Source organism: Marmota flaviventris, chromosome 2 (genome assembly GCF_047511675.1).
Source record: "Marmota flaviventris isolate mMarFla1 chromosome 2, mMarFla1.hap1, whole genome shotgun sequence".
NCBI lineage: Eukaryota > Metazoa > Chordata > Mammalia > Rodentia > Sciuridae > Marmota > Marmota flaviventris.
The window spans coordinates 183990719-184003309 of record NC_092499.1 but is presented as its reverse complement, the minus strand read 5'-3'; the positions used below and the strand labels follow the sequence as shown (position 1 = coordinate 184003309).

The 12591-nt window shown below is 42.9% G+C and overlaps 1 protein-coding gene across 2 annotated transcripts in view; it reads right to left on the bottom strand.

Annotated features, from left to right (window-relative positions):
* The window catches only part of Dhx35 (DEAH-box helicase 35), a 72222-nt gene that overhangs the window by 37057 nt on the left and 22574 nt on the right, over nucleotides 1–12591 (bottom strand). For both annotated transcript variants that reach the window (XM_027945320.3, XM_071608921.1), the window contains exons 5-9: nucleotides 9633–9737; nucleotides 7154–7215; nucleotides 6176–6245; nucleotides 5722–5781; nucleotides 211–323 (exon numbers count right to left, since the gene is read on the bottom strand). In XM_027945320.3, coding sequence (XP_027801121.2) covers nucleotides 211–323; nucleotides 5722–5781; nucleotides 6176–6245; nucleotides 7154–7215; nucleotides 9633–9737 — 410 coding nt within the window. The remainder of the gene's footprint in view (nucleotides 1–210; nucleotides 324–5721; nucleotides 5782–6175; nucleotides 6246–7153; nucleotides 7216–9632; nucleotides 9738–12591) is intronic.

The following is a 12591-nucleotide window of genomic DNA, read 5'->3' as shown; positions in this document are numbered from 1 at the left end:
GAAAAACTCTCAAGCCTCTCCCTTCAGCCTTTCATCATTTTGCTCTTAATGCAAATTTGCATGACAGTGTCAACAATTCAGCAGTGACCTGAACAAAAACATGCTCCTCCTCACTGCCCTTACAGCTGCGAACAGACACAGTTCACTGCCATTCCACATTATAGGCCCAGGTTTCTAAACACTATCATCAAAAGTCAAACATCATCAAACCTTTGTAGATAAAAGATATCCACCGGAAATGTTCGCCCTTCCACTGTAAGGATCACACACGTATCCCTGGTTGGATCACTGGTTTCATTTTGATTAAAAAAATCCCGAAATTTCTAAAAAAAAAAAAAAATCAGTTTTTCATCTTCTCTCAAAAAACAAAAAGGTCACAGTATTTATGGAAAGAAAATAAAACTGGCAAAGGGCAGAGACTGGAGGTAGGGATTAGGGGTGTGTGTGTATAATACAGATAATGTATTGCAAAATAATGTTTACATTAACGCTTTTCTTATTGAAAATGTGGGGAATCATGTTTCAATGATACTTTTTACCAAAGGATGCCAAACTTGTGGCGTAGAGAATGATATTAAAAGCTCTAGCCAATGACTTCAGGAGATACCACCAAGATCCCCTCTTGGTAAGTGTCCCCCCAACATACTAAGGAAAGTGAGAAAGAAGAGCTACATGACTGAGTGACCACACAGGCGGTGAGTTAACACTAGATGCAGGCTGCTGGTGCCAGCTGGTGAGGAGACAGAGTCATCCAGGTAGGTTGAGGGTGCCATTATTTGAATCTAAATGACATTCCCATTCCCCAACTATAGTCCAGTTTCCCTGAGGCCTGATGATGTAATTGCAAGGCCTGTCTTCATTATTTCTCTATCGTCTCTAGTGTACAGAACATGCCCATCCCCACTCCTGACAACTAAGGAGCCCAGAAGCAGCACTAGTAAATGAAATCAAATACAAAGTGAATGGGCCTGGAAGAGTATTGCTAAAAGAATCCAGGATTTAACAACATACTGGGGTGCTATCCATTAATTTTAGGGGTGTCTGGGAAGAGAAAGCACAGACATAAAAGTGCCTCAGGCCAACAAAAGGATTCTGTGCGCTACAGAGAATTCCACAGGGTACTACCCTTTAGTTTCCTGTTGGCTGAATTCCCTCCAAGTCACTTTAGCCTCCTGCACCCCTATGATATACACCGAGCAGGAACATTGAAGTAAGTGAAAAGACTTCCATGCCCCAAAACAATAAGCAGTCCAGGGAAGGTAGATGTGCAAAGAACCAATCCTAAGATGAGCCAAGGAAGAGGATCATAGTTATCCCTCTGAAGGGGCCTGAGTCCTGCTGCCTGGGCACTGCACTTGACAGGCAAGACTAGGACGGTGAGGGTCGGGGAGGAAGTTATCAGACCTGTGCTCTGGATCCTGAACTCTGGTGGCCATTTAGAGGTGGGCAGCAGGGATAAGAGCCGGGAGGCAAGTAGACTAATTAAGGCAGCTATTGAAATAGCTCAGACGAAGAGTGAAAGCACAAGCTCCGGGTAAGCGTCCAAAGCATTATGTTGAAACAGGACCTGACAACCTGTGAGTGTGTGCAGACATGTTTATGTCCTGGAGAAGGATGGGATTTCTTCTTATTCAGTCAGGGATAAAACTTCCTAAAGCAAAGACGATCTTGGGCCTGAATGACTATGATTACAAGCAAGGGAGTGGGACAGAAAATCCAAGAATTTCATGTTTATGAGTTTAGGTGATCCTCAGCTAGCTGTTGGATAGCTCAGGCTGGCACACAGGAGCATGGGATTGCCACAAATACAAAGTGTTGGCTAAATCAGGGGCCTCGGGAACAGGCAGCCTTAAGGAGGAAGAACAGCAATCAAAGAGGCCCAGGAGAAAGCTACTGAGGAGACAAGAGAGAGGGGAGATGGCAGGGTTCAGAAGCTACAGGAGAAAGATTATAAGAAAGGTTTGGTAGACAGAGCCAAATATTTCCAGAAAGTCACGCTGATCAGGGAGGAAGATCATGGGAGACGATGGCTTAACCTTAGCTGCTAAGGAATATGTGATGCTGAAGAGTAAAGATGGAAGGTTAATCTCTCAAGAGAAATAATTCAGCATGTACTGAGAAGACCTTTATCCTTTATCTTTATTTAGAAATACAAAATACATATAAAAGCAAATAAATGCAGTATCAACAGTGCATGAGTCTTGAGGCAGAATCAACTGGAAATGAGCTCAACACAACTGGAAAAAGATTCTAAATCAGGTCCACAATGACATAGACACATGATAAGAAATATAACAAGACATCAGGAAGAGGACAATCTATGAAATGAAATGCAAATGATGGGACATCTGCTGGGCTGTCTTCTAGCTCACCATAGCTTCCTTCCCTGGTAGCTGCTCCTACCTGATCCACACAAGTGGACTCCCAGCAGTCATGTCTACCCCTTGGCCAACAATCTCTAGCCATGCACAGTCATCCAAGGTGGAAGCCTGAGCCCAGATAATCCCAAATTCCTTCTCCAGGTATTTGAAAAGAGAGGAATTAAGTCTCCCTCCAAGTAGTTGGACCTGTGACAAAAAATCTTTGGGAACTATCAGAAACCATATTTTCTGTCATGTGACAGAAACAAATAAAAACAACACCATATGATACAACGGTTAAAAAATACTTTGCAGTGAGCCAGGCCCTGTGGTGCATACCTGTAATCTCAGCAACTAGGGAGGGTGAGGCAGGATGGTCACAAGTCTGAGACCAACAACTTAGTGGCTCAAAATAAAAAGAGCTGGGGGTGTAGCTCAGTAGTAAAGTACCCTTAGGTTCAATTCCCAGTATTAGGGGGAAAAAAATCCAAAACTTGGTAATTATACTTGGTCATACATGTCTTTGGTCATGTACATAACTGTTCACTTAAGTGAGCTCACATTCACAAAGCAGCTAAACCCATCAAGGCAACCATGTGATCAGGCCCTTATACTCCGCTTATCTTGGCCTCCCCATAGCAGCCACTGGTGTCCTCATTTGCAGGCTAGGCCACCCTAGTCCCTGACTGAAGCCAGAGCAGGTACCATATCAGCAGCCCAATCCTTCTGGGCAATTTGTTATTTGTCTGACACCTACAGCCAGGGGCCAGAGAAGGGTTCCAAGAACCCCTGGACCTCTAAATCACAGTGCTACCTAAGCCACTCCCTACCTGACTCCTGCGGTGCTCCTCACTCTTACCCTTTTCTGCCCCTCACATCCTCTTCCTCATCCCCTCGCTCTTACACATCACACTCACATGAACCCACACCTACTCACCCCACAGCCTCACAGCATGGACTCACCTGCTGATCCCCTCAGCCCTACAGATCCTCTCTCACAAAGGAGGCACTTATGCACAGTTGAGGAAGGCACAAAGGAATAAGTGACCCTGGCTCACCACAGGCTCAGCTGAGTGTTGCTGAGGTCCCAGCATGCTCTGCTGCATAGCACACCAAGGCATGACAAATCTCCTACCCTCTGTCTTCCCATTTGAAAAAAAAAGAATACTTCCAAGAAATCATCTGTATCAACTACTATTTGTAGAACAGTGGCTATTTTTTTAAATCTCTATGTAAAGAGACAATAAAAGGCAATTGTGAGCAATTATTAACTATTAATTAGCAATGACTCTAGGAAAAGACTTGGATGTTCTACTTTTCACCAGAACTAAACCTTGTTTCGGACAATTTTAAAATTAAATAAATTTTAAAAGAAAGAGGAGGCAAAGATCAGAGACATTCTGTTCTAGCCGACCATGGAGGACAGAACTGGAGGTGAAGTAATCACTGTCCTCAAAACAGCATTCCAGCCGTGCATGTGTGGCACAGGCCTATCATCCCAGTGCACAGGAGGATTGCAGCTTGAAGCCAGTCTCAGCTCTTAGTGAGAGCCTTAGCAATTTGGTGAGACCCTGTTTCAGAATAAAAAATTAAAAAAGGCTAAGTGTATAGCTCAATAGTAGGATACCCCTGGGTTCAAGTCCCAGTACTAAAAAAAAAAAAAAAAAAAGTGAGAGAGCGCGAGCAAGAGACCGCACAGTCCAGGAGATACCATGGTGAGGGAGATGAGAACTAACTAAAAAGGGCAACAAAGAAGCTCTGACTCAAAAGTGATCATGGGCAGCCCTAACAACAGAGGCCTAGAGCCTGTGAGAAGGTCTGAGAAGCCCACCTGAGTACATGTGCAATGCAGACACCTCTCTTAGACATACTGAGCTTTTCCTTCTCCAAGCTGTTCTGCATTTCTGAAGCTACAGGAAGACCAGGAGTCTAGGAGCCAGAGCCAGAGCCAGAACTTTCTCACATCTCACCTGAATTACATAACTGGCATCTCTGTATCCACTCTTGTGTCATCTACACAGGATCCAAAAAGATTTTTCTAGAACCCAAACATGATTCAGTCATTGCTCTGCCTCACCTGCTCCCACGCTCCCAAGCAAGTGCATAACGTGACCCATCCCCTTTTACTTAGTCTTAAGGCCTTCCAGCATCTGACCCCTGCCAACCTCTCTAGTCTACTCTCCCACTGCTTCCCATTAGTTCAAAATTTATTCAACACAGGCATCTACTCTGTGACAGACACTGTTTCAGAAGGAAGGAGATATGGTCTGATCAAGACTAGAGTGAAATATTGGGAGACCTGGGGAAACAGTGGTCTAGAAAAAGAGGCCCACAAGAGCAGATGTATCCTGCTCTGAGAACAGCAAGGGGACCAGTATGGCCAGAATGGGGGAGCACACAGGAGGTGGTGGAAGGAAAGAAAGTCAGTGGATGGGGGACAGGTCACCCCTGCAGGGCCTGGCAGGCAAGGTAAGATTCACAGCTCACTGAACTCACAGTTTCTTGCTGCTGTGGTTCTATACCTGGTCAGGAAGACCCTCTCCAGCTTTGCCCACCTGGGAAACTGCTATGCAGCTTTCTCATGAGCTGAGTGAGATACCACCTCCTCATTGACTGTTTCTGGATACTTGCTAGCTGGCTGGAATTACGTGCTCCCTCCTTGACTTCTCAGTACTTTAAATGCACCGAATAGTAAACACCTACTTACAGGTCTGCTTCCCTAAGGAGCTGGGATATGTATGGGTCACCTGCAGCTAGCACAGTGCTTACATACGTAAACAGCATGTGGTCAAAAATATTTGTTGAGTTAAACCCCTGTCTAAACTATTAGTCATCAAAGAGAAAAATAATGTAAACCTAGCCATAATTTTTTCTTTTTGGGTGCTGAGAATGGAACCCTGGGCCTCACACATGCTAGGGAAGTGTCTACAACTGTAGCCCCAGCCCACCATAAAAAATTTTAACATGGAAATTATTAAACATACAGGTGAAACCTTTATTGTACGCACACGCGCACACCCACCCACAAACACTAAACATATGACGTCTCATTATAAATAAACTCAAGCCTCACACTGAAAAAAAGTAATAAAAAGAAGTTGCCTGTGTGGGGAGAAAGACAGCGTGCAGAGAAATGAGACAAGTAGGTAATCATGAACTCCCTTAGTTAATTACAGGCTAATTTCCACCCACAAGCTGAAAAGGAGTATCCTGTGACCATGTGAAATCTAGGACACCAGATGGCCCCAGAAGGAAGGCAGGCCACTGCCAAAGACGAGCTCCTGCTACAGCTCCCTTCCCAAGGACATGTTCAACAATTCCAGTGCTATGGGGAGAGCAGGAGGGAGGAAGATGCCTTTACCTCTGCATCCAGAGTGGCTGAAGCCACAATCAACCGAAGATCCCCACGCTTTTTCTGAATCTAAAACAAGAAGGCATTAGGAAACATGATAACAGTGCAATATTTATGGATGAAATAATCTGATGGATGACCGTTTTTTTTCCCCTTTGGATTTTCTTTGGATTTTCCAAATTGCTATATGTTTTTCCAAGTCAGTAACAAAGCAAAAACAAAAACATCCAGGTGCAGTGGCATATGCCTATAATCCCAGTGGCTTAGGAGGCTGAGTCAGGAGGATCACAGGTTCAAAGCCAGCCACAGCAACTTAGCAAGGCCCTGAGCAACTCAGAGAGATCCTATCTCAAAATAACACATTTAAAAAAGGGCTCAGTGGCTAAGTGCCTCTGGGTTCAATCCCTGGTACCAAAAAAAAACATAAAAATATAAAAACAAAACTCTGTCAGCAGAGCCATACCTTTTTTAGCAAGCCAATGGCAATGTCAGTGTACAAGGTCCTCTCGTGGGCTTCGTCCAGCATAATGACACTAAGGATCAAAGGGACACTGTCAGTGAACATTGAAACAACCACCCCATCCAGGCCACCAAAGGGACCCTGTGGATCAAAAGGAAGCTTACTGGCAATGCGATAATTCTTACACTAATAATCATAGTCACTTCAACACATCCTGGCGTACAGAAAGTGGTGCTGTACTGCTGTCTTTAAAGAGCTTCACCAACACATGGATTCCAACAGGATTTATCATGTGATTTTCCATGACAACACAATCTATGTGCCACAGGACACATAAAAAACAGAACGAGAACCAGTCACTGTAAGTCTGGAAAGTGGCAGAAACAGGCAAGCAGGCAGGTGATCACAGTTGTGACACACATGCACCACAGAGCCTTGTATGTGTGTGACAGACAAAGACCATGAAGGAGAAAGTGATAAATAATTATTTGGACTCTTATGTGCCTTATGTTCAGTAAAACACTATCCAGTTAGTTCTCTGGGGTGCTATGATTCTACGGTCACTATCAACCCTGGGTGTGACCAAAGCAACATATAAAGGACAACTCTACAGGCTGTTTAGTGACAAGGGGACTGATGATGTAGCTCAGGGGTACAGCATTTACCTAGCATGCATGAGGCCTAGGCTCAAGCCCCAGCAACACTAAATAAATAAATAAACAAGTAAGGACAGAGATTTTTCTGTGCCCATTTTTATGTACTTTCTGTTTGGTTGTTTCATGTGTCCACTTTGGGCACATAAAGGACTGCACTATCTAAATTCTGAGTAAAACATCAAGGGTCAAAATAGCTGGAGTTAAGAGAAAAATTTTGAGGCAGCTGAATACAGATGTGACTCTCACCTACTGATAGAAATGCTTGTCAATCTATTTGTGGACTTTGGAAACTGCAGGGAAGTTATCATAGGAAAAACATATTTACCTATATTTTGTTAACAATGGATCAACCATCATTTCCCTGACCAGCATTCCATCAGTAAGAAACTAAAAAAAAAAAATACAAAATTTTAGACATAAGTCATTTATATCATATATTAATAATTTTTTTTAAGTTCAAGCAGAACTCCATAAAGTTCAAATATCCTGTTGGTCAGCACCTGTATAGGACAATTCCCATAAAGGACTGTGAAGAGATGGCCCAAACTTTTTTTTTTTAATCAGTAAGCAACAGAACTGTTACCAAAATAGATCTCAAACACGTGGTCCCTGCTGGGCTTGTGAGTCTTCAGCAGAACCGCCACAGCAGTGAAGGCCCACTTCCTCTGGTCCTGCACCTGGAAGTGCTGATGATGGGCAATGAATGCCAGGGAATGCCGGGAGTCTGAGATAACTGCTTTTACAATTCACAGACTGTGGATCGCAGCCCTTGAGGTTATTTACCTCAAGTTGTACAGAGATTACTTTAAGAGCCAGATGAGGTCGAGTAAAGAACATGGGCTACGGTGTCATGCCACTGGCTTCTCCCTCTTACTTGCTGTATAAATCTTGGGCAGGTTCTTCCCCTATGAGCCTGATTCCTTGTTTGTAAAATGAAGTAATGAACTAATGAGATGGTACAAGCAGAGTGTTTAGCACAGGAGCTAATGCACAGTGCTTAAGAACATCAGTTCTACTGCCTATGAGTGTTTATGAAATACTTTTGAAATGTGCAGTAATAACTGGATGTTGTTAGTCTCATCCCAAACACATATGGTATGTTAACAAGGCCAAGCATGTATCTCCCTGTGTGCTGTGTATGCTTGCTTTTCTTGTTTTGGTTTACGAGCAGGTGTATGCTTGCTTTTCTTGTTTTGGTTTAAGAGCAGGTCGCATTTCCACCGTGGTCTGCATGATCTGAACCACCTGCCTCACACACTCACAGGAGTGGAAGTAAGAACTTGCCACCAATGAAAAAGCACCAGAATCAAGTGCCCTGGAGTGATGGTCAAATGAAATACGAAAGCTTCTCATGAAGGACTCAAGAAGAATCATGTGATTAGTGATCCACTGAAAATTAGCTAGTTTAAATGTATTTTATGCTACAGAATATTCCCTTTACCTAGCAAAAGACACGTAAGTGGTGACAAAATACAGAAGTTTGAAAAACAAGAGTCATATTTTTATAAATCACTGCATTGTTCATTTAGTTCATCTGATTATTTTCAATTTTTCTCTGTTGCAAACTGAGAGGTAACCAAAATTTTAATAACCAATCTTCATCTCATCAAAGCATTTGTTCACTGTTTTATTGAACTGTCTGATTAGACTTTGGTTCCAGCATAGTGGCACACAGTAGACCCCTGCTGAGTTGATTATACAATAATTACTACTGATATTAATTATTTTGATGTTAACAACTAGGCCAAAAAACACACAGATAAAATCCATTATCATACAAAATAGGAAGGATCTAACTAGTGAAAACATCATCTATGAATTCTGCACTTTATCAGTTTATACTACTTTGTCTATTGTTAACTCTTTAACAGACCTGTTTCTGTACTTAGATAGCAATGCAAGTCAGTGGAAAAAAATAAAACAGACATTAAAAAAGACAACTTTGAGTCCCAGTGCTGTCACCAACAGGCAAGTCATTTAGTCTCCCCTGCCCTCAACTGCCGGGTTTCTATTCTCACGACTAAAAGGCTCAGGGGTCACTCCGGTTGAACTGGGCTAACTGAGCTGCACAAAATAATCACACAAGAGACACAACTACCTTTTTCATTGGGGCCGCTGTGACGGCTCCTCTGACCTTAAGGGTCCACAGGAAGAGAGAGAGAGAACACACACTGACCCCTTTTATTGAGGAGAAGCTATTCAAATGAGGCAAGGGGTCAGGTTTCAGGGGGCTGAGTCTAGCTTCATGATGTCCACTGTCAGCAGGTTGACTGACATCTGGGTAGGCCACACCCAAGGGCACAGTAAGAGAAGGGGACACACACAAGGCACTTCCATGGAAGATTCTATCCTAAACAGGGCAAGGGGTATTATATTACAAAGGAACAGGTGAGCATAGTTTCACCCATGGGGCTGTAGCAGGACACACCCATGCACAAGACACCGTCCCTTGAACCCAAGAAGGGTGGGGAAAGCTCTGCCACATTTCTGTGACTGAGTGCCTCAGCACCCAGCTGGGGAGTGTGACTCCATGACGTGCAAGGTTGGTCTCCCACTCTCAACCTCTTCATCTGGAGGCCAAGGGCTAAACTTTACTTCTGAGTTCCTTTCTGAGTAAGATTCGAGAACATTTCATCAGAGCTCTGTAATTCCCAGCAGACTAAAGTCCCTGGGGCCAGGATGATTTCCTATACTTTCTGCCCGGTTTCTGCGTCCTATACAGCAGCCAGGGCTGCAGGCTTTTAACTCCCCCCAGTTATTCTTCCTCCTCAGTGATACTGGGAAAAGCAGCTTGCGCACTTCACCTTGATTCTTGTGGCCAGCGGGTCGGTGCAGTCGTCAAAGCGGATGCAGTAGCCCACCTCATGCCCCAGCACTGCTCCTCTCTCCTCGGCTACTCGCCCTGCAACCTTTGGGAAGAAAGATCATGCTGAAAATAGAGACATAGAAATTACTGCACAGAGCACATACGCTGGAAATCTAAACGTCATTTATTAAACAGTATGTGAATGCCATGGAAAATGAGAAGTAAAGGGGCAGGACGTTAGAAAACAAGTATGAAAGCTTCTATAATTTACTGACATATTTATGTACCTCATTTCATCCTGCCATGGTCTTGGGGCCACTTATAAAAGCATACAAACTGAAAATGAAATCATATAAAGATGTTACAGATCAAAATCAAAGAAATAAGGCTGGGGGTGTATAGTTCAGTGGAAGAGCACTTGTCTAACAAGTGCAAGGCCCTGGGTTCAATCCCAGCACTGCATATAAGTAAATAAATTACAAAGAAATTACCAATAAAATTCAAAAGATTTAAGCCACCGAGAAAAAAAATTAAATACATAGATACACTATAGTTATTTGAGACAAGCTAACCCACAAACTCATCTCTAAATTTTGTGACCAAATTTAAAGATCATTCATTTCTAAATTTTGAAGCAAAAGAAATGATAAGATTTGCCCTGCTCCCTTAAGAAAAAGCACATCAATCAGAGACAACTTTTCATGTCTCCACTCCTTAAAATAAAGCATCTTCCCCTGAATGTGAAAGCAGGAGAACTGGAATGATCAAATTCAATACTGGGTAAGGTTCATTTTCTCTTTGGAAGCCAAAAAAGCCAGACACCTAAACAATTCTCAATAGTATCACAACTACCAAGACCTCTGGAAAGGGGAAATGAAGAATGCAGGTCTTTAAAAAAGGGCAGACAAGTGAATGAGACGGTTAAGAAAGATCCAAGTCAGCACAATAAAGTAAAAGAAGAAGGCAAAAAGAATAATAGATTATGAAACCACAAACTATAGAAAGAATTTCACCCACTGATATATAATTTAAAAAATAGTATAGGGGAAAATATAAAAAAATCCAACAAGCAAAATCTCTGAATTATCCCAAGAAGGCTACTCAAAGGTTACTAACTGAATAACAGAAAATATTTGAAACAGTAAATAAGCATAAGCCATGCCCAGTGGCTCCTGCCTGTAATACCAGATACTGAGGAGGCTAATGTGAGGAGAATCACAAGTTTGAGGCCATCCTAGACAACTCAGGAAGAGTTTTTCTCAAAAATAAAGAAAAATTTTTAAAAAATCAATAATGCTTCTTAATTTAAAAGAAATTAAAACCTACTACGTAAGCTACCTGAGAGCCAAAGGGAAGCATGTGAACAGAGGCCCCAGCACCTGGCACTACCACCACCCAGGTGAGGCAGGCATTCAGCTGCCCGCACCCCATACTTCCTGTGGCCTAGAGTGGAATGTGGCTGCCACAGGAGGTGGCCTGCGGCAGAACTGACTCAGCCTTTAGGCCCCCGGAGCCCCAGGCTCAGGAGCAGAGGCTCCCTGCACTCGCTCCCAGCACCAGGCACACCCAGCATTATCTGCCCATCATTGTTTAAGAAACTGAAGAGCAAATGAGGATCAGAAGTGGCTCTGCCTGGTCTGGTGACTTGAAATTACAGCTCTGGCAGGCCAACACACAATCAATCATCAAGCAGCTGGTCTGCCCCACGTAGCTGTCCAATCATCTTATGAAACCAGAAATGCACCCTGCACTGCCCTACCTCTCGAGGTTCTGTTTCTCCAGAACCAGCTTTTCACCAAACACTTCTGTTATGTTTCACTTTAACACTGCACACTGTCCTATTATAAGTACCAGAAAATGAACAGAGAATGTGTGCATAGAGTCACTAGGGGCCTGTGAGGAAAACATGTTCCTAAGAATAAGAAGTAAACCAATCCTCTTCTTTAAAACATCATTTTATGGGCCTATAAAACAAAGCCAAACTTGTTGATTCTTGTTATTTCACTATTTGTATACATTTGCCTTTAAAAAAATGCTTTTCTTTTCAAACTTCTTTTTAAATTTCATCATTTATTAATCATACAGGGTTATATTCTATTGGCTTTTTTTTTTTTGGGGGGGGGGGGGGGGAGTGTGGTCGCATTTACTGGGGATTTAACCCAGGGGCACTTTACCACTGAACCACATCCCCAGCCCTTTTCATAGGGTCTCACTAAGTTGCTTAGGGCCTAAATTGCTGAGGCTGGCCTCAAGCTTGTGATCCTCCTGCCTCGGCCTCCCAAGTCACTGGGATTATAGATATGTGCCACTAAGCCTAGCCATCTATTGGCTTTTTAACAGATTTTTACCCCCATTGTTTATGTTCTGCTCCCAATAACTTCATCAACTGGAATAGACAAATACCATATTCTGGACAACCCAAACAGATAAAGAGGGAAAAAAAAAAAGAAAAAGAAAACCCAATCACCGAGCACCTTCTACATGGCAAGTGCTAGGCTCTGAGCTTTCACACAGCCCAGGAGGTAAAGCAGATACCGTCAGACCTACAAATGAGAGAGTCAAGTCAAATCTAGCACAAGTAAGGCCAGTGAGCACGTTCATTAATTGCCTCTCACTGAGACCAAGCCCGGCTTATGCAATCTGTTCTCAGGCTCTGAGCTTCTTTTCAGATTTCAGTCTGCACACAAAGTACTTTCTGAGATGCAGCATTACAAATGTGACAGCTCTATTAATACTACATGGTTAATTTATACATTCTTTGTTCTTTCAAGAGAAAGCATGTGGTTGCATGGAAGTTATCCATGGCTACAAATTTGGAGCCAAAATGCAAAGTGATTAAGAGCTGGGATTCCAAACCACAAACAGGAAAAATTGCTCTGATTTTTAGGTAACTGAGTCATCTTTTGGTTACATAAAAGTTTAACTCTGTCACTGCAGTAGAGTTTCCAAACCTATTC